Raw genomic sequence first — 23,161 nt, 5'->3', positions numbered from 1 at the left:
TTGCTGTTCAAAGGAAAGTGCGTTTGCCGACAACATGGACCCTACCTATTATCACTGTTTGAGTGCCCTCCGGTGGAAGAAGTTTCTAGGGTTACCTCTATTGTTACAACTTTGGATTTCTCTCTCTGTACCCCATTCTTTCCTTACTAGAAAGTCTTTCCCTAGTTCTAATCCATACCTGGGGAGGGGGGGGTGGGGTTTGACGGGTGTAGACAGATGTGAACGGAGCAAAAGCTGCTTCGACTAGGTATTCAGGGTAGTGTCCCTGCTTATCCTCAATGTCCGAGGCCTTCACACCCCTGCCAAGAGCCTGGCAAAATTGGCTTTCCTCAAGGATTCAAAATGCGATGTATGCCTGTTACAGGAAACCCACCTTCTTCAGGAAGACTGGTGGAGACTGCGTTCCTGCTGATTTGACAGGCAGTACTTCTCGGGGACTTCCAAAAGAGTGGTGTAGTGATTCTGTTCGCAACTAATTTTGCTGGGAGGGTGGAACGGGTCCTCATGGAGATCCCGGGTAAGATGTTGGCGCTGCAAGTTACAATCAGAGGTACCAGACTCACAATTGCTACAACATATGCCCCGAACGAGAGTCAGGAAGCATTCCTTAGGGAAATGCTGGGTCAGCTGCTCACCTCTCCAGACGGGCAAATAGTGGTGGGCGGAGATTTTAATATAGCTGTGGATGTTCAAAGAGAATAATCAGCTCCGAGAGTGGGGCAACGATGGGGGACTGACACAGGGTACCAGACAATGGTTGAATGAAGCAGGCTTCACGGATTTCTGGAGACACACACACTCCCCTGCAGCAGAGTACACATACTTCTCTGTATAACACCAGACATATACCCGCATAGACTATTGTTTTTACAACACCCGGGGTCACCCGAGACACACTCGCAGCAGAGATTGGGGCTGCCTCACTCTCTGACCATTCCACATAACTCTGAGGTTTAAATACGGGGAACAGACTAGCTCCCCTCGCCACTGACGGCTGAATGCCAAACTCCTGACCTATAATGTAAGAGCTGACACTCAGGAAGCACTGCACTTCTACTTGGAACTTAACGATCTCCCTGAAACGTCCATTCACAAGCTTTGGGAAACCCTGAAGGAAGTATTAAGAGCGCTTTTTAGCCATTTCAGCCGGTTTTAACAGAGAACGCAGGGAGAAACAACGCCAGCTGAAAGCCCTTGTAAGGATATGAAGTTGGCTCATGTCCGATCAGGTTCGATGGCAATGCGTCGCCAACTGACCGCTATAAGGAAACAGCTGCGGGCAATAGACAAGGGATGGGCAGAGTTCGCCAGACTTACTATGCTGGGAGAAATAAGGCAGGGCGCATGCTGGCACATTGCCTTCGGGCGCAGGATGCGGACCGGAGGTTTGGATGGCTCCCTCTGCTCCTTGACTGGAGAGATAGTAAATGCATTTCAGGTCTTTTATCTGGCCAAGCCACTCCGTGATGCAGATATAGACACCTACTTGGCACCAGTGTTCCCGCCGGCGGTGGACAGGCCTTTCTTCGAGGCACTAGAGAAGGACATAAGTGCACAGGAAGTCCTCCTTGCAATTCAGAGATTAAAACCCAACAAAGCACTGGGCCCAGATGGCTATGTGGCAGACTACTGCAAGCTCTTTGGCCCACAAATAGCTCCCATTTTAGCTAGGTTATACAACTCCCTGCCAGGGGAAGGAGGGCTGCCAGAATCGATGCTCCAAGCAACTATTATAGTGACCCCGAAACAAGGGAAAGATACTAGGGGTTGCGCATTGTATCGCCCAATCTCCCTCAGAAATGTCGATGCAAAAATCTTCACTATCATTCTAGCACACAGACTTGCCCCCTATGTGCATGGATTAGTTGACCCGGATCACTCTGGTTTTATTTTGGAGTGAGGCTGTAGTGACAAAACTAAAAGATTGTGTCACCTCCTTGATAAAATACAGCGTACACAGTCGCCAGCCCTAGCACTAACCGTGGATGCTGAGAAAGCATTTGACTGCGTACACTGGCAGTATCTACACCGGGTGTTGGAGCTGCTGTGCTTTGGGCCTAGACTCCGTGGCTGGAGCCATTCCCCCACACAGACCCCCAAGCAAGTATACTGATGAACGGAATAAAGTCCTCTACTTTCCCAATAAGGAGAGGAACCAGACAGGGTTGCCCTTTGTCCCCGTTACTGGAGCCATTTGCGAAAAGAATATGGTCCAATCGACATATTTCAGGTGTTGCGACGGGGAGTCTGGTCCATAAAATAATGCTATATGCAGATGATGTGCTCATGAAGCTCACTGATCCGAACAAGATGGACGCATTTCGAGTCGTATCAGGATTTAAAATTAACCCTCAGAAATCCTTGATCATTTGCCTGACTATATTGGAAACAAAGCGCTCTCAGCTGCATAGTAAATACACATCCCAGTGGGCACAAAGTAGCATACCATTCCCAGGCCTACAGATGCATCCCACACTTGCAGCCACCTACAACTATGAGACCCTCCTAACACTTGCGAGGAATGATCTCACCAAATGGAAGGCACACAAACGTTTTTTGGCTGGACGCCTCGCAGCGATCAAAAGGATGCCTCTTCCTAAGCTCCTATACACTATGCAAACACTGCCCCTTCAGCCTTCCCCACGGCTCCTAGACAGGATACAGTCACACATGTGGGACTTCATCTTGGAAGGTCGGCGAGTGTGGATAGCAAAGACCCAAGCCTATTTTCCCCCACCCTCCCTCTCTCGGCCCTGGCAAGAGACCAGTTGCAACCGTATAGGGGACCTGTTCGACGCCAATGGAATTATGGACTTCCGTAAGTGCAGGCCTGCTATAACCTACCAGACACAGTGCATTGGCTATATCTGACGGTAGCTCACTGGGTCACGCAACCCAGAATCCACCCTCATGCTAGCAAAACCCTGACTGCATTTGAGAAGTGGATCTTTACGTGATCTGCAGATAAAAAGCTGCTCTCGGATATCTATGCCTTCTTAGTGAAGCCACTTTCTCCCATCGGCCACGGGCCGGGGAGGCTGGAGGGCAAAGAATGCGAACGTATTTTCACAGATAGGGAGTGGAATGACATTCTCCACCGTGTGTGCTCCTCAGCGCTAAACACCACCAGCAAAGAGATGCTCCTCAAGATTGCCCACTACTGGTACCAGACTCCAGACAGGATAGCTACATGGAATGTTTCAGGTGATGGGTTGTGTTGGCGCCAATGTGGGCAACAGGGTACACTCACACACATCCTGTAGCACTTCCCCACGATAGAATCCTTTTGGCCCAAGGTCCTGGACGCAGTCAACGCTATATTCCAAACGGACATACCAAAATTTCCGAGTTCTGTACTATTGGGCCTTCCCAACCCCCTCACATACCCACTGCGTTGAAATAGAGGTAGAGCGATTACATTACTGCTGAGGCAGCGAAACAAATCTTACTGGTTAGCTGGGGAACAGAAGGTGTGCCAACACACTTGGATTGGATACATAAGGTCTGGGACATATTAGCATAGAAAAACTCACCGCGATGGCTACACAGCAATTACCCCGCTTCGACAAAATGTGGAATCCTTGCATACAATATTTATCAGAGGAATTCCGCAAGCTGTCTTGTCCTCAATAATTGAGAAGTTTGCATTTAACGACATAGACCCCAGCTGCGACCAATTTACATATCACCCCAGTTCACTTTAGTATTGCAATGTTGCTCTGTAAAGAGCACACTAAATCTTCGGTGCCTGAGCGCTATATAAACTGTTAATTACAAAAGAAAATACTCAAAAATTCAATCTTGGGCATTTCAGTCTTCTTCTATATGACCACAAGCTTCTTGATTGTTCCACATCCTCTTCTGTATTGTAAGTATCAAATTGTTTACCTTCCTCGTGGTGAATCGCTTTTTAGCCACAAACTGGGCATTGCATTGGCTTTCTTTGTTGAAATCCATTTTCCAATTGAGAGCAGAGATGAGTGGCTGAATTCAATAAACTGCTTAAAGGGTGACCTGTCTCAGGACTTTCTGCAAATGACGCCGAATTTGTTGTACTGAAGGTATGCCCCCTCAAATTTGTTATTTTATCTTGAGCTAACCTCTCTTCTATGATTTGCATGGCTTCTCCTTTTGAAAGTTGTGATCTTTTCATTTATACCTGGATGGAGGCACACACACACATTCTGTTTGTATGATTTGTTTTGTGATCTTTTTTGTAAAACCACAAATTATTTGTAAATAAAAAATATATATATCCTGAAGGATCCAATTTGGAAAGAGGCATGGCCGCAACACTCAACCTGGAAATCTCGCTGTCCGACAGTGGGTCTAGTCAAATACTGTGCTCATTTTGAATTGGAGACTCTCTGCAGAGATAATTCCATGGGGCTAAGCAAGTGCGGGCAAGCGCGAACACACACAGAGGTGGAAGGAGTACTTGATAGCTGTTCGGGAAGTTACAGACCTCAGCGACAATAGCGCAGTACCTGTAATGGAAGGACCCACTGGTGAGTACCTTGGATGTGCTTGATTAAACTTTGGACCCCTTTATCTATGGAACTTGGCGCAGCTAACGGAACATGCTTCAAGCAGGGTTGTTTTGCTGCAGTGACTTTGACTGCTCAACAGCACTACGGATGGTGACCCTCCCAGGCGATGTGCTGGGACCTCTTTACCCATTGGTATTTACCCGAATATTTGTAATCCTTTAAACTGGCCTGATGTCAAAACGTACACTGATAAACGCGTTTCCCTTTTACTTTGTTTAGCTTCTCTCAATGTTATTTTTTTAAACTCCAATAAAACATGTTCGTAAACATAATCCTAACGGGTCCAATTCATCGTTGCATTCCTCAGAGGTAGTGTACCATTACATTAGGTTATGGTACAATAAGTTATTTACAATGTTTTAAAATGGTAAAAATTTGCGTTTTTAGTATATAAAAAAAAAACAGGTGGATTTACAGACCAGTAAAATAATGCTGGAACTTTTATTTTGTGTATAGCTCCTCACAGGAGAGGGAGTGAATTTGGCATCTTAAAGCTGTGGAGCCTGAAAAAAGGTAGTGGAGTTATCAGTCACAAGTTTATTGGTATTTATTGGTATTAATAAACTCTTTGCAAGTAGTTACTCATCTTGAACCCGATCATGTTTGTTTTGTCAAGCACAGGAATAAAGTGGTTTCCATAGTTTGGAAGGGCATACACCACTTTCAAACTGCTGTAGGTATAGTGTAATATTAAAACACAAACAAATTTCCCCTGTGCAGAGACACAAAAATGTTGAGCAGGTCAGAGGTACCTATGCATTTGTAAATGTACGCTTTGTAACTTAGACTCTTCAGATGCTGCAATAGTCTATGCAATCCGTGCATTATTATTGGAATTCCTTGTGAATTCAAAGAAAGTTCAATATTTGATTCAAACACCGTGGGAAACCCAGGAGAGCAAATTTTAATTTTTCTTTGTGACTTTGTCTCGCTGTCATTAAGTTGCATATTATTTGCATGAAAAACATATCTTTTAGCAGGACAGAAAAGGATAACGTAAAACTTAATTTAATTACTTGCAATATAAATGTAGTCAGTTTTCTGTTTTCTGCTTGATGGAAAGAATTGTTCTTTTCCCTTACGAACACTGCAAGCAAATTGTATACAGATTCAAACATTCTGCATGTTTTCAGATTTCGTTTGTTCTATTTTGAGTTGTGCCTGCGTATGTGTGTATAACACAAAAACTGTCATGCATGTTAACTTCTACTTTTTTTTAGGTGGAAAGACTTGAAGCCAAAATAGTGGAACCTCTCAAAGACTATGGTGCTGTTATAAGACTTAAAAGGGTAGGTTTTAGAGGTCACCAAACTTGTGATGGCCATATTGATATATTTCTTTCTTTCAGAAGGTATAGCTTTTTGAATGATGTTGGGTGCCAGTTCAAATATTAAATGCTTATTGTTTGTAAAAGCAACATGTAGATGCATATCATTTGTGGTCTTCTTTAAAAGAAAAATAATACTATGTGTGTAATCTTTTACTGCATTACACATCAGCTTAATGTTTAAACCTGCAGACACTGTAGCGTTTTAGACAGACCATTTTTAAGTTTCACCTACAGCGCACATTCGCTGTAAGCAGAAGCTATTGTTTTTTTTTTTTTAAAGATTAAAAGGGGCTTAGATATGGGTCCAGGGCATTCCTCAGGACTAGGAACCTGCTTGTCCCTATTTGAATCCCTGTCAAGTACATATACACCCACTCTGTGCACATGCATACATACTATACCAGTTTCTAGTAGCTGGTCATGAAATTGAACTTTGTCAATGGTATGGTCCAGTTACACCTCATGGAGGACCGGGATGAGAGGAACCTTGTAGTCAAAACATTTTCAAAGGTCTTTCCCTGCCATCAGCACCTACTCGTATCTCTGTGACCTCCTGACTTTGGGCTGTGGCCCCTTGTTTGGCTGAAAAATGGCGACTTAGATAGAACACAAGCTGCGTAATTGTGCCTCTTATGTCTGACAACCTTTTTCTAATCTCCCCTACACCACCCATGTAATAAAATACATAATTTGAGCACGGGTAGGTGCACAGTTTTTAGTTGCCAGGATCTCCCACTTCTGGGATCATCTCAGAATAGTCTCTCTATCCACAACGAGGACCGCCCGCTTCTAGATTTCCTGTCAAACAGATGAAATCTCCAAAGGTTTGTGACTTGATTCCCATACTTTATCTAATTGATTTTTGGTGGTTGACTCCAATTCAAAAGAATTAACTTTTCCCTGCCAACACTCGCACCTTACTCTTTTATTGCTTTTTTTTGGGAGGGGGGGGGGGGCTTGTTATTATCTCGTTGTTACTTGAAACAACCTTTTATTAGATCTCTAAAAATTACAGATCATGCTCCAATTTACGTTTCTTGAATGTAGATTTTAAAATGCCAAATTCTGAAAGTATGTTATAAAGGACAAGGGAACCCAATTTGATTGGTCAGGGACCTTGGGTACTTATGAGTTTTAAACACAGTGGTCCCTAAACAAGAACAATTAACTTTAAAGAATGAATATAGAACCAGAGTCTGTACTATATTTGAAGCTGTCCAGCCAGACCGCAATGCTTTTAATTCGTAGAATTGACACAATAACTATAAAGTGGGACACAAGCCTTAATCCTACTAAGCATGCATACAGTATATACAAAAAACAGAAAAAACAGGAAGGCTCGGGCAGAGCGACTTGCTTGTATATTATACATTTAATTGGCACAAGCAATGATGTGGTGGGACACGTTACACATGAGTAATATTAGTTAGGAAAGCGTTTAAGGTATACATCTAGTCGACGTTTTGATCCCTTTTAAACAATATTATGATCATCATCAGGACATAGTATTTACATGCCTGAGTAAAAATTGCCTGTAAAGAGATAATGAAAGAGAGGAAGAAATGGGAAAGACAGTTAGGATGAGATTTAAAACGGAGTGCGATGTCACGCAGAAGCAAGTAAGCCGGTGAGAACTTTGACGTTACCCTCATTCAAGCTGTGTTAAGGATCATAGGCAGGGCATCATGATGTGTAAACGGCCTCTTGTATCATGGTGAGTGATCGTGATGCAACATAAGGACCAATGGCCGTCGGTGGCCGTGTAGGTGTAGATTGGACCTGATAGTCTGGATAAGCACATGCCATGCGAGGAACCTTGTGTCCTAAGGCACACGATGTGAAAACCAATAGAGTGACCCTGGATCAAATGGCCCTATCGATTGATTGATAAACGTATAAAGAATATATAAAAACATGCCCCAGAGTGTACCGTGTCAACATGTCCTCTGCGGTGGAGGAGAGGTGTTCTTTTCAGTGATTTAAATGGTGATTCCGTGCTTGGTGAATGGTAAATGAGCGTACCTCAACCATCGCCTCTCCTTCTACACTCTCTCCAGATATATAAGCTCTGCTCAACTGGCCTAGGCCACCATCCCCAGATCCACACGACCACTGTTGCCCTAATGGTTCTAGAATTGAACCACAACTGGAAACTATCGGTCTTCCAGGGGTATTCTCATGATTTTGTGTATTTTTGGTAAAGTATAAATGACAAGGTACGTGATGATTTAGTGTTGAGGAATAGATATTCGTTTTTGCTCAGAAACCCTTGTTCTCTTCCCTCATTAGTTACCTGGAGAATGAGCTGTTGAAGTTCACCTCCACTGTATCACCGGCAAATGGAGCACTAACTGTCTTTCCTGTGTGTGTTGATAGCTCATTCAAGTAATGAGCAACATACCCCATTGGCCATGCCCCTTGTGCTTTATAAATATTGTCAACATGCAAGCCGTAATATTATTCTTAATGTATTCTGTGTTCCAACGTTTCTGGCATTATACTATTCTGTGCTTCCTAATTGGTTTTCCATGACCTTCCGGTCTTCACTTCACCACCTTTAGCTTCCCAATATGGCCGCCGCCTTTGGCACAGTCCACTGCATCCCTTTCACATTGGTCATGTGACCCATCACATGACCCTTCACTTCCAGTATTTAATCTGTTCGCATAGCGGGACCGCATCCTCTCGCTCACCCCATTCGGAATCCCTGCTTTGAAGACGCTTTTCATTGCAGCGGTTTGTGACATCAGGTAAGCCCTCCACCCCAATCATCGTATCACCCGCAAAGGCTATGCGCTACATCGCATGTACTTTTGCCCGTTCCCCTTTAGGTTCACTGAGAGCGCAGCTATAAGCCCACAAGGTGAATAACCGCGGACGCGGTTCACCTCCTTCTAGTTTAATCCTAAGTGGAATACGGTATGTATCCGACCCACACGATGCATGTAACACGGCTGGTCATGCGGTCACCTGCATTGACCCTTTACTCTCTTATTGGGTATTCCGCCTCACTCCAATCCGGTCCATCGCTGATCTCTTCATGCTATGTAACCGCGGACGCGGTTCACAACTTTTCCGGTCCATTGTCCACTGGAAACCAGTACTCTCATTTACCATTCACCAAGCATAGGATCGCCATTTAAATCACTGAAAGGAACACCTCTCCTCCACAGCAGAGGACACGTTGACGCGGTCCACTTAGTGCCATTTTTTAAAATATATTCTTTATACGTTTATCAACCAATCGATACAGCAATCTGATCCACGGTCACTTTCCATTGTTTTTCACATTGTGTGCCTTAGAAGACATGGTTCCTCACATGGCATGTGCTTACTATGCCAATCAGGTCCAATCTACACCTACACGGCTACCAACGGCCATTGGTCCTTAAGTTGCACCACGATCACTCACCATGATACAAGTAGCCGTTTTCACATCACGACGCCCCGCCTATGATCCTTAACACAGCTTGAATTACAGTTACGCCAAAGTTCTCACCAGCTCACTTGCATCTGCATGACATTGTATGCAGTTTTAAAGTTCATCCCAACTGTCTTTCACATTTCTTACTCTCTTTCATTATTGCTTTACACGCAATTTTTACTCAGGCATGTAAATACTATGTCCTGATGATGATCCCAATATTGTTTAAAAGGTATCGAAACATCGACTATATGTACACCGTAAACGCTTTCCTAACCAATATTACCCATGTGTAACGGTATCCCACCACATCTTTGCTTGTGCTAATTGAATGTATAATTTACAAGCAAGTCGCTCTGTCTGAGCCTTCCTGTTTGTTTTTTGTATATACTGAATGTATGCTTAGTAGGACGCAGGCTTGTGTCGCACTTTGCTTCAAATATAGTACTGACTCTGGTTCTATTTATTCATTCTTTAAAGTTCATCGTTCTTGTTTAGGGACCACTGTGTTTAAAATTCGGAAAGTAAAGCAACCTTTGTTGTACTGAATTTGGAGAACACAAATATTTTCCACAAAACTTCTTTTCACAAAATGATCCTGTACAAACATCTTTTGGGGTTAACTGTAATGGATTTTAAGGCTACCATATGTGGAGTAAATATTTCTTTAATGGCTAATCACTCATAGTAAGATTAATTTAAGGTTAGGATCTCTCAATTAGAAATTAGGGTGACACACTAAAGTATACAAAAAAGTGTTGGATGGAATGCTTGAATTTATCTCTGCGACTGGTATTCAGTCAGGGGCTGCATCCCAGGCCATTGCTATTTTGCTCAACATGCCACCTTAGTTTGGACCTTGCCATATGCAAAGCATTCCATCCATCCCTTTTTTGTTTTTATTCTTTAGTGTGTTTCCCTAAGCGGGACGGGTGTGCTCATACACTGTGACACTGGAAGCAAACTATACCTGGCTAATGAGCCGTAACTAGTGTGAACCCAGTCCTAGGTTGGTTGTGTTCTAGTTCAGGGAGGACCTGACCAGGCAGTTCGATTTGGACTGTTCCTATTGGAGCAGGGCCAAGACTGATTTATATATGGCTGGGTCCACAAAATATGGCTGGTTCAAGAATTTAAATCCATGTCAGTTTGTTGAAGTTGACAGGGATTTGCTTTGTGTTGAAGGCTTTCTTGCCCACCATCAATGGAAGGCATGTACTCTTTCCTCTTTACATCTCCACCCCTACTTAGTCACCGTCTTGTCAAATTATCCATCCTAGAGTCACAAGCACATAATGTGATAAAAGAAGGCTGTTTAACCCCCACTATTAAGATGTTTATCCTTTCAACCTTGTCAGTGACAAGTCAATCATCTTTCTGCCAGTGCAAGCAAATTGATGAAAAAGGCAATTGGCCAACAACCATTTATGTACTCTCGTTCCATCCTTTCCTCTATACAATGTGGGCTCTAACCATAGCATGTCCGATCCTATCTGAAAGTTTTGGAGCATCATAAATATAAAAATGTTGTTTTAAGTGTAAGAACATTTTAAAGCAATGAAAAATCATTGCCGCCAAAATAGTGAATAGAAATGATTTTCTTATTCTGACATTGTAATTGGGTTTTATATTGTGAAAAATATATGAAAAATTACAAATGCATATTATACTTTACAGGAGGACTTGAAAGTGACCTTGTCAGCAAGAAATCGAGAAGCAAAACAGGTGGCACAGCTCGAGAGAACACGGCAGCGGAATCCATCGAATCGACAAATTATAGTATCCTTACAATGTAGTTTTCTTATGTACTTCTTTTATCACAAGTCTGCAACCAACTTTGAAGGACTAGTCATGATTTGAAACAAAGATGATCATGCTTGACATTGCTGTACACCTTTGGAGGGATGTACTAGTATGATTGAAAATGTTGGTATATGTGCACCTACAACAAAACTGCAGTGTTCAAATAGTTGAGGTGAGAGCTTCTTTGAATGTGTTATTCGGTATATGTGCACTTAACCACACAAATCCCAGACCTGTTTTTGAGGGGAAACCAATTGGCCTAATTCGTAGCTACATTACACTAAAGCATCCGTGAATGCTGTCCTTGGCAAACTAATAAGTATACTTTTAGAAGTGAATTACATATTGTTGATGTTTTCCTCAAGAAAGTAGCTGCGGGTAATCGAAAATGAAGCACCTTAGCAGTTGTAGAATGTTACAAATGTTAAAAGTGGAGAATTGTTCTCCAAGATTCCGCTGCTATTTCTGGTTTTGTTAGGATATTTATATAATATATTAATCACTGATTTATTATGTGGAGCAAATAAATATTGTCAGGTTCACGAATTCTAAGAAATGGAATTGAAAAGCTAAGGATATTAAATTAATTGACTGGAATTGGGGTAAAATGAACATTTAGTACCTTTTGCAAACAAGATTCCTTGTAGGGCATAAGGAGGCATACCTCTCTATAATAGCATTTCCAAGAATCAATCAGTTTTTTATAAAGTGTGACTGTTCACCCGCAAGGGTCTCAAGACGATGAGTGTGTGTGGGGGGGGGGGGGGCTGGATCTGCGGTTCAGTCGAAGAGCCAAGTCTTAAGGTCCTTCCTGAATTGCGGCAGTAAAGGTGATTGCCTGAGGTAAGGAGTTCCAGGTCTTTGCAGCGAGGTAGGAGAAGGATCTTCTTCCAGCAGTGGTTGTGCGGATCCGTGGGATGGTGGCCTAGGCCAGTTGAGCTGAGCTTAGATGTGTGGTGGGAGTGTAGAAGGAGAGGCGATGGTTGAGGTATGCAACCCAGCGTTGTGGAGGGCTTTGTAGACGTGTGTGAGGAGCCTTTAAGATAATTCTTTTGTTGATGGGTAGGGAGTAATGGTCTCTCAGGTGGCCAGTGATGTGGCTGCGGCATAGGATGTTCAGCATAAGTCTGGCGGAGGCATTCTGGATGTTCTGCAGTTTCTTTAGGAGTTTCTAGGTAATTCCAACATAGTGTGTTGCTGTAGTTGAGTCTGCTGCTGACTAGCACATGTGTGTGTGTTTTTCTGGACTTGGTGGGGATACACTTGAAGATCTTCCGAAGCAGGTGGAGCGTATGGAAGCAGGACGACAAACCTGCAAACTGCTTTGATTGGGCATTTTATTGAGAGCGAGGAGTCCAGGATGATGCCGAGGTTTCGTGTGTGGTCCGTGGCTGGCGGGTGCGGGGGGCAGAGTGCTACGGGCCACCACAAGCCATCCTAGGAAGAGGACTTCAGTCTTGTCTAAGTTCAGAGGCAGCTGTCGTTTATCCAGGTGGCGACGTCCTTCATCCCGTTGTGGTAATTGCTCTTGGCGGCTGTGGGTTAGTCTGTGAGGGAGAGAATCAGCAGAGTGTCATCAGCATAGTAGACTATGTTGAGTCATGGCTTCTGATGATGGCTGCAAGCGAGGCCATGTAGATGTTGTAGAGGGTGGGGCTCAGGGAGGAGCCCAGAGGCACTCCGCAGCTGATCTGTGTGTTCTGAGTTGAGCAGTGGAAGTTTGACTCTCTGTGTTAGGCTGGTGAGGACGGAGCAGATCATTCCAGGGCTTTGTCGCGAATGCCGGCAACACGGAGTCTTGCGCAGAGGGTGTAGAGGGAGATGGTGTTGAAGGCGGCGGATAGGTCTAGGAGGTTGAGGGTAGCAGTTTTGCCTCGTTCGAGGAGGGTGCGGATGTCGTCTGTAGCAGCGAGGAGAGTGGTCTCAGTGCTGTGGTTGCTTCTGAAGCCTTCTGTACACACAGGACTCCTATTACCACTTAGAACATCAAAGTAATTGGAACCAGTGCTACCAGAAAAAAAACAACTCCCTTCAATTGGATGTTTAACAACACAAGCAGTGAAGAGGAGACCCGGGAAGAACGCCCCTCTAATGCTAGTCCTAATGCCCATGTTGCGCCATATACTAGAAAACCTGAGCAAGCCCTTGGTTTGCTGATTTGTTCTTTTTAGAAGGGGACCAGGGGCGGAGGCAAGTTCTGTGACAAGGGACGCACAAACAGCCAAGGATGACAGAATGGATTTCCACGAATAACCAGAAGCAAGAGGAGAGTCCAGTTTCAATCATAGTGAACCTCTCTGTTTTATCCGTGACAGAGACATAAGTCCAAAATAAAGGTTTAAGTTTTGTACCCACCCACAGACATGATCTCTTAAAGGTAGGACTGGAAATTCAATCTGACATGTGAAAACCTCAGTTAAACAAGTAGTTATACCACAAAACTGACTTGCCAAGCTATTTGTTCTACAGATTTTAGAAATCCGTTGGATTTCACTTCACCTAGACTTGGTCTGGAGATCTTCATTTAGAAAATAATGATCTTCAAACAATCAAGGAATCGGAAATCCTGAAGAAGAAACTATGCTCCTGTCTTCCGAAAGAAGATTTGGTACTCAATAGTTTAAAAAATAACCTGGAGATTATTATTAAACCAGCAGACGAAGGAGGTGCTATAGTGGTGATGAGCATCCGTGATTATCATAGGGAGGCTAGAACAATATTAGATGACAGGAAGAACTAGCACCCACTATCCAGGGGTCCTACACCTGAACTCTAGGATATGACTAGGAACATGGTGGGAAATGCAGTACAAACCAAATAGATTTCCAGCAAGGAGTCCATATTTTTGATTCCTAAACATCCACGTGTAAAGGCATCTTATATGTTGGATCTGTGGTGGATCTCTTATCAATATTTGCTGGCTTCCTTTTTGAGAATATGTGATTCTATCGCCATCATATGGCAATCATACAGGAAGAGTATTAAACATTTTTGATATGGTACAGTTTGATCCTTCAACACAGTTTTTGGTGGCGATGTACATTGAATCATTGTACACCAATTTCTCTCAGATGGCTAACTTGTTTGAAGCTGAGAAAGTCCTTAGAAGGAGTGATGGAATTTTTGAGGCCTCATCAGCCCTCTTTTCACTGTTGGCACCCATAAAGGTTTATACACCAGGGATTTAAACAAGCATTGAACTCTCCCAGGGACTTGTTGCATTGTAGGCATTTCACACCTCTAACTTCACACACTCTAGCCTCAAAAGGGGTGTGAACAACTGTAGGAAAGTGCCCCTTTTTGACATGGTCACCCCCACCTTTACGCATGGACGTCTTCTAGATTCCAATACTATGCTTATATCCCGCCATCTAGTGGTTGGAGTCAGGAAGTGCTACTTGTATTTCTATTTTTCTTTCTAATGGGGGTGTGTGAAACCAGATCCTTCTGTCATCGACTGCCACCCACTTAGTGTGAGTGCTAACTCTCAGATTATTTTTTCCACATTGGAGATCAGATGTGCCTTGCAGACTGCGAAAAAAATAAAGCAGCACAAAGATGCGAGAAAGAAAGCCCACCATAGGGGATATAGGCGGTATGATGGACGGTTGCCTTAGGGGATGATCTTGAGCAAAGCCGCTTGTTTGGCACTGCTCACATTACTCATCGGGCAACAAGGCAAGTACACATTCCCTGCCTTTTTAGGTCGAGCTTAGAGTCCGCTCGCAAGTGCTGCTCTAGGGAAGATCTGTGGTAGTTTACTACTTGAGGGAAGCCCCGCCCACTGCCTCGCCCATTTTTAATTGGCTTTTGTCTTTGTCCTTTGTAAATGCTGTCTTCTGATTGATTGAGGCTTGTTGGTCCCTCCTTATTATGGCCATGTTGTCATTTGTACCCTCCCATGGCTACTGCCCCTTTACTTCGAGTGTTACACGGTACAGTATATGGTATTTAGACTGTAAGCACTATTTCTTTCCGTGCCTTCTCACCCCCATGTGCACTCCCATTGTCCGTGCATTCTCGCCCCCTTCTCCCCCTCACCCCCTCCGCACTCCCGTTGTCCGTGCCTGCTCCCCCCTACCGTGCCCGCACTTCTGTTGTCCGTGCTCCCCCCCCCCCCCCCTCAGTGATGCAATACAGTAGGTCTTGCGTAAATGCGAGTCCTATTGCATTGCAAACGCTTGTGTAATATTACCTTCGGTGCCTCGGTTTATGCAGCGGCGACCACTGAAAGCACCTTCAAGTCCCCTCCCATTATAAACTTACTGGCAGCCCGTGCTGCTGGAAATCACACCACATGGCTGTTATACACGGGCCTGCCTCACGGTTGGCAGCGGTGTTTGCTAAACATTCTGAATTATTGCGTTGCGGTATGCTAAAAATGTTCACTATATTTCTGCACGTTACTTGTCAAAATACGGCATCACAACCTGTATGAAACAATTCTGCCATTTGTCTCAAAACTGTTTGTGTTAGACAATGTGCTGGTGTTTTTCTTCAGATTACTTCTTTCCGTTTGTATTGTACAGAGAAAGAGCAACGTGTCTGAGCTGAGCGGTCTGCATGTTTTCAACGTCCATGGGAAACTGATTCCTATGGAGCTGCGTGTGTGCTGGGGGGGGGTATGTCACAGACCTCAAACCAACCTCCATCAAACCACCACGAGGAAACCCAGAAGGAAGGAGCTGGACTCACATAACAGACCAATGATCACTGCTTAATCAACCCGATACATTGTAGTCATGTGACAATCCCCATTCCTAACCCACTTTCTTCCACACTACTGTTCAACTTGCAACAGCACTCCTGCCATAGTTGGACAGCCATACTTATAGGCATTATCTTGGGACAGACAATATGTGTTCTTCCACTGATTTCACGCTCCACCATGTTTATCGTAGTTCTTGCTGTTGTTACTAGTGCTAACTCAGCCGAGTGCCTGCTCAGAGCCTGTGTGCACTCTTATCACACGGTCAACATTAAAAAAACAGATATTTGCATGCAAAGGTCGGCCAACGGCAGGTGCAGTCTGTTGGCTTTACTTTCAGATACCTTGGCTTGGCCGAGGGCATGGCCTTGCCAGAGGTGCTGAGAGATGCAAGAGTAAACGAGGAGATTTGTATTAGTCAACAGCCAGGGAACCCAAGGTTCAGGTCCTGGCAAATGTTGATATAAAATAAGAAAACAAGACAAATATAAGTAAATATCGCGAAAAGTTGAAAGGTGAAAATAGCATAAATTAGAGTGTAAATAGATCTTAGGCAGTAGGTAGGTAATTTTTAGGTTGAGCCTGAGCCAACACGCACGCGCTGATCTGGTGATCTGTTGTCGGTAGATTACGGAGGAGATGCCCTGCCCATATTTTTCATTGGCTTGTGTCTTTTTCCTTCATACATGCTGGTGTTTGATTTCTTAATAGGCTTGTTAGTCACGCCTTAGTACGACCATGTCGTCATTTGTATCCTCCCATGGCTACTGGCCCCTTTACTTAGTTGTTACATGGTACGTGTACTTTTTCTTTATTGATCCGGGACAATGGCGGCCGCTTGTTTAGGACACAACCCCCTTCACATAGTCTGAATAGGGAGCCGGCAGGGTCACGGGCTGTGGAGGCCGAGGCCGGGAGGTGTGAACTGTTAGATTGTCACAAGTGTGAAGAGGGCGCAGCTGAGATCGGCAGGGGAGAGCTCTGCACCTCAGTGTCTTCAGCTTTCACTGTGAAACGTGCGGCAATGGCAGTCATTAGCTCCAAAACGGCAGGGCCGACGCAGCATCCCATCTTTATGAAGTTGGTAAAATGAGGCAGCCTGAACTGGATAATAGTATAAACCTGTTATTTATAATGTGTTATAAAAAAATAATAAGTCATTAGTACAGGGCTGGTGACATAAGGACAACGGCAGTAGCTTTGTGAGAAGAGACAACGCCTTGAAACCTCTAATGCAACGGTAGTATGTGCAGTAATGACAATAGTGGAGCCAGTGGTGAGGGCAGTAGTCGGTGTCCAGCCCTGTAGTAGTGTGAGAAGTGAGAGTACAGCAGTTAGAGGTATGCATAGCGATAAAGGCAGTGCGGTTCTTGGTAGCTCTGTAGGTTTTCTTGGCGCTGGCTGCAGTGTATGGGGGGACTTGGCTGAAGCTTTCTGTTCTGCTTCACTGGTTGTGGTCACAAGCTTAGTGGCTAGTGGTCAGCCTCTCCCCCACCTTGTAGAGGCATGTCTCGGACAGTGCGACCTTTCTCCACAGGCCATCATACTGAGCAGAGAGCTAACCGTAATATAATGCTGGGGCAGTTGGCCTGTTCTCGAAAGTCTTGTGCTATATATATGCAAATACAATACAGTGTCCTGTTGGTGCTGTATTTAGCTGCGTTTCGTACTGTTTCTGGACAGCCATATTGGTCAGTGAGCAGCAGGCTCGTCTATGGTTCTGGGTGGACTATGTTAGGTTCTGTGGGGTGCGGTTGGCCATAGCTCACCGTCATGTGTCTTAAATGTCAATCCGTCTGTATGTGGGGGTTGCATGTTTAAGTTTGCTTAATCAAGACGGTAAATGTGTACTGATGAGAATATGTATGTCAGTATGCTCAATGCATGCATCCTTCAGGTGGCTGGTAAACGCTCACTGACTATAGCGCCTGGAGCCTAACGAGACGCAGAGGCTATCTCTCCTCCTGTAGAGATCAGCGTGTAACCTTAAGGCCACAGGCTCCACAACTCTTAAACATAGCTTAGTGGTCAATATGTCTGCTGGAGCATTGTGTGCGTGGATGCGGGGTCATTGGTTCCAGTCCAGAAATACAGCTCAAGAGGCTAATGCGCCAGCTGCTGCGATGTGGCTGTGTAACTAATAATGGGTTTGAAGTCCTACAGGACAGACTCTTCCTTTTACCCGGCCATAAAAGATTGATTTAAAACAGATTATTTAATTGCAAAGAGACAATTCATTCAGAGGGGTGCGTCGTCACACTAGTTATCATTAAGACTGTCCGCGAGCTACCCTGGGTGGCCTCCTGATTTGGATTTTCAATATTACTAAACTGCCGGTTTGGCATCACATTGTATTTTTTAGCTCGGTCTGGTCGAGGCATTCAACATGCGTGCAATGGCTGCCACAGGGACAGTTTAGTGCGAGCTCAGTGCTTTAATTGGTAAAAAATAAGTGCAGGTACTCATTAAAATGAGCTAGAGTTGTAGTGAGGGGGCGGGGCTAGGGGCGGGGCTAAGGGCAAGACATGATGATACTTAACAACTTCTATATTGTTTGCAGCAAGTACCATAACACATGAGAAATATGTTTATATAAACAAAGCAGGTTAACTCATTACACAAAATGAAAGAGAAATGCGATGATATGTTAACATTACCTTTTTATGCAATAGTTGCACCTTCTTAATGTCATACTGTTAATTGCTGTTTGGCACAAGACTATATATTTTTGAGCACGCGAGTAGGAAGAAACGGAAAATACCCCCACGTCGAACCAAAGGTCTTATGGCAACAAGCAAATGAAGCAACTCACCATGACCCTCCCCAGAAGATATCTCTCGTCTCTTCCATTGATCTAGCCGTTCATCCTTTAATCCTACCATTTACCTGCTGATGTCCACCATTTAACCTTTACATTCCATCGTCTATTCAGTCTTTCATCAATCATTTAGTTTTTCACTATTCCGTCTATCCACCCTTCATATCCAAACCTATCTATCCACCTCGACACCTATCCATTCATCCTTTCACTCATCCATCTCTTTATTCACCCTTCCCCTCATTCATCAATCCTTTCGCTCATCCATCAACCCTTTCACTCCTTTATTCCATGCACCCTTTCACTCAATCCTTAATTTCACTCATCCATCATCCACCCTTTTATCCATCCTCCCTACCTTTCATTCATCCATCTAATCTTTCACTTATCCACCCATCATCTGCCCTTTTATTCAATCATCCACCCTCTTTCACCCATGCATGTTTTCATTCATCCATCCATCTATTCATCCAGCCATCTATACATCCACCCTTGCTAACTCACTCATCCATCCACTCACTCACCAACCCTTCCTTTTACGTTATTTACGTATCTTTGTCGCCCAGCAGACAAGTACAAAGTGCCACCCATTTTCTTTAAAATACCTCCTGAGAGTGTCTTGATTCTATCTCCTCTTTCTCTCACTTCTTCTTACAAAAACAGGCATACGCACAAACATAGCAGACACCTAAAAGTCTCCGGTATGATAAAAACCATCTTTTCTCTTTACCTACCATGGATTTTTGAATTGCCACCAGGGCTGGACTGGACGTAGCCTGATTGCCACTGTCAGGGGACTGTCACGATTGCTGTGCTTGCACGAATGCACAGGATAGTGTGAATGTGATTGTCAGCACAGGGCCTGAATGGGCTCTGCTCCGTCAAGCACAGCGTGATGGTGAGCACTCTGACATTATTCAAATGAGCCCTGCTGAATAGCTCAGCTGGGGCTCAGATGGGGCTACAGAAGCGATGCCTTGGCTGCCTGAGACCGGTTCCACTCCTGCTCACCAGCACAGCCAATGAGTCTACCTTTTCATGAGTACTGGTACTCTCCACGGCAGTAGAGAAGTGCCGGTACTCACTACCAGTGAGTACCGGCCCATTTAAAGAACTGCGCAAGCTTGTAAAAACTATTGCATATTCCCACGGTCACTTGATTTTATAGCGCCAAAAAGACGCCCGGTACGAGGGGAGTGCTAGATATAATTGATATCAGAGAGGCCATTCTCTCTCAATGGTAGTGGGCAAGACATAGGTACCTGGCCGCTAGTGTGGTGCCAGGCTCCCCATTGGTTTGTTTCGTGGCTAGTGCCACCCAAGCTTTTCCTTTTTTATATTTATTTTTTATTTTTTACAGTATAGTCTGGAATAAGCCTCTTGAAATAAAGGCTGTATCTTGGAAAATAGATGAAATCCAAAAGAGTGCCTCTGCTCTGTAAGGCATTCTAAGCAGCCCCTAGAGGCGTCCAGGTCAGTTGAGTATATTTGTTTAATCGCGATCTTTCGTTCGTTCACTCCTTTATTTGTTTCTGCATCATGTCATTCAGGCTTTTTATTTGTTCGCACCTTGCAGTTCCAGTACACGTCCTACTACCTGTACATGTTAGAGATTCACAAGCCATTCATTTTCATGTATTGTCACTCATTCATAGGTTGCTACTTTGCTTAGTCTTTCATTCTTTTTCTCGTTCGCTTATTTATATGCAGTTTGTTTAGTCATTTGTTGTTCGATCAATAATGTGTTAATTCCTTTGCATTTCCGTCGTAGAGTCCCCAGAGTATGAATGCAACTGTTTTAGGGGGCTATTCTCATAAGCAAGTGAACCCTGCCTCAGGAGGCTGATTATGATGTATCCCTGGATAGATCTACTATTTTCTCCAAATCATTGGGTTACCACAAATAATTAAAACCAGCATTTCCAATGCAATAGGTCTCGCATTTACGCGAGTTTGAGCTTTTGGCATTGTAAATGATAATGCCTTTTATTTATGTGCTTACAGGGGACACTGATCTTGACACCATAATGGGGCACCGCAACCTCCAAAAGTGCCACAGGGAACCTGCAACTGGGGTTTAAGGCAACCTCTAAATATGCTACAAAAATGTGGTGGAATGGCTCTCCTTCACCACATAAAACACATACACCCACACTCACACACACACACAGTGAACGATCATCACATCAAAGCATTCACATGCATATTACATACCAAGGCAAAGCTTACTGGGGCCATACTTTAGGGTCCCTTATAACATCTGGCCCTCCGATCAAACCTTCTGGCCAACATACTCTATTCTGGGCAATAACATGCAAACTTGGAGGCTCATTACGATGCCAGACAGAAGCGCATCCGTGCCGATGGCGGAAAACGTTAATTTTCCCGCTCCAGGTGCAGTCATTGTGCACACCAAATTACAATGGTCCAACAGAGGCCATTTACCGTCCGCCGCAGTCTGTCTGGCTCTGCATGTTTTCTGCATATGCAAGGGTGGCGCATGGAGTCAACAACAGCTAGCCCGGCGTTATGTTACGTTATGTTTAGGCCTGTATATAAGGCACTGCTGCTTTACAAGAGATGCTTTAGAGCCCACTGTAGATTTCAACCAATTACTTGAGCTCATGAGGTCAAGGTAAAGGTTGCAACCTCAGTCCTCTCAAGACACTAATAAATAAGATGGTTTTCAGAAAATTGTTTCTTCTCTCTCTCTTCCTTTTTCTCTTTCTCTCTCTCTCTCTAGATGTATATATTTTATTTTATTTGAATTATCGATGGTGGTTTCTCAGATGCATTCAGTATCATTCCATTTGTGATGTGTGTAATGTAAATAACTGTCTTTCTTTGAACACGGGTATACAAGTTTTTCCTTCATTATCCTCTTCAGACACAGGTGGGGAATTTTTGCTTATTTGCAACCTAACACTGAAATGTTTAATGAAGAGTACCATCTTTAAAGGAAAACCTTCAAGAAAGAAACACACATTTTCTTAGCATGCTATACGCCCAGGAATAACTGAAATTATTACTGTTTGACGCCTAGTCACGGGTAGTAAGCACTATATAAATGCAATTACAATTGCCCATTAGAAAACGTTACTTACCTTTAACAGGGACTCTCAAGTGAAGCTATCTTCACCAGATTCGTTACCCAATAATGTTACCCCAACTTCAGGCTGGAACTCTGAAATAAGCATTTTTTATTTTAAAAGGCTGCTATCCTTCAAGACGTTTTTTCTACTTCCAGCTTAGATCATTTCTTGATTGCAAATAAGTAATGAACAAGTACTGGAAAAGCCAACAGGTATGGTCTTGGAAAACTGGTGTGATGATTATATTTTTTTGCAAACAAATGCCACAAAAATAGAAGCATATAAGCAATATGCTTAGAATAAAAATGTTAAAATAAAAAATAACGATAACATGAAATTATCATAGAACAGCATGATTGCTTTTTAGGTAGCAGGTATACTTAGAACAGGTAAAGAAACACTTTTTAATGTAAGTGCAGATCACTGCAAAATAGGATTGATATTAGCACAAAGAAAAAATTGTGCTAGCTTTCGATTAATTAACCTGATGAAATAGTTTAGAAACACAAGGATGACAAAAAAGGTAAAGAATGGAAATTGAAAATTACTTGACTAATTAACGTATTGGCCAACTAGACCTTGCACTTACGTACGCTTATTTTTTCATGGAAATGTAGACGTGTGACAAGGAAAAATGCAGTCACTCACTGTACAAGTGTACCATTAGTTGAAGGAGACTTAGCCATTGCTCTGTGCTCTGGTGGGCGCATGTAAAATGTGAGTAATAGCTTAACAGACCTGTGGATGAAGAGGGTGGACCAAAATCACTTTTGTGTATGCATATGTATTTGTATTTATTAAGCGCAACATTCATCCCAAGGGATATCATGGTGATTAGGAAGCGTTTTCCTGAGAAAGGGGTAGTGGAGGCCTAATCATTTAGGAGCAGAGGGAGCTATGTTAAGAGGCTGCAGGTGCTAGTATCTATATTCTGAGGAACAGCCATGTTTTCAGCTTCTTCCTGAATGGTATGTATTCGTTCGTAAGGCGAAGGTCTAGGGGAAGTTCATTCCAATGGACGGCTGCCATACTAGAAAAAGAACGGCCCTCTGCCATAACTTTCTTAATACGTTTGGTTTTGGCCAGTGCATGGTGGCAGGACCTCAGTTTTTGTGCAGTAATGCAGAATTCGATTTTGTCCTGAGAAATTCAGGGACTGCATTTGTGTAGCGCTCTGTGTGCAAAACACAATAGCTTAAACTTGGCCCTTTGACGCACTAGTAGCCAATGGAGCTCCCTCAAACATTCTGATGCTGAGCTGTATTTGCTTTTGTTACAAACCAGCTTGGCAGCGGCATTTTGGATCACTTGCAGTCGGTAGAAAAGCTACTCAGGCATTCCCACATAGAGAGTATTCCCTTAGTCTAGTGTGAATTTGTTTTGATTACTTGACTTGCAAGTGTCCATAATAAAGCTAAAGCCGTCTCAAAGCCAAA

The 23,161-nt window shown here is 43.6% G+C and overlaps 1 protein-coding gene across 1 annotated transcript in view; it reads left to right on the top strand.

Moving 5' to 3' along the window:
* The window catches only part of CIBAR1 (CBY1 interacting BAR domain containing 1), a 372,093-nt gene that overhangs the window by 94,913 nt on the left and 254,019 nt on the right, over positions 1-23,161 (top strand). Inside the window, exons 3-4 of the mRNA XM_085605281.1 lie at positions 5,771-5,839; positions 10,982-11,083. Coding sequence (XP_085461407.1) covers positions 5,771-5,839; positions 10,982-11,083 — 171 coding nt within the window. The remainder of the gene's footprint in view (positions 1-5,770; positions 5,840-10,981; positions 11,084-23,161) is intronic.

The sequence above is a fragment of the Triturus cristatus genome, chromosome 5_1 (assembly GCF_964204655.1).
Source record: "Triturus cristatus chromosome 5_1, aTriCri1.1, whole genome shotgun sequence".
Lineage (NCBI taxonomy): Eukaryota > Metazoa > Chordata > Amphibia > Caudata > Salamandridae > Triturus > Triturus cristatus.
The sequence above is the reverse complement of the archived record's forward strand: the minus strand, read 5'-3'. Positions and strand labels throughout refer to the sequence as shown.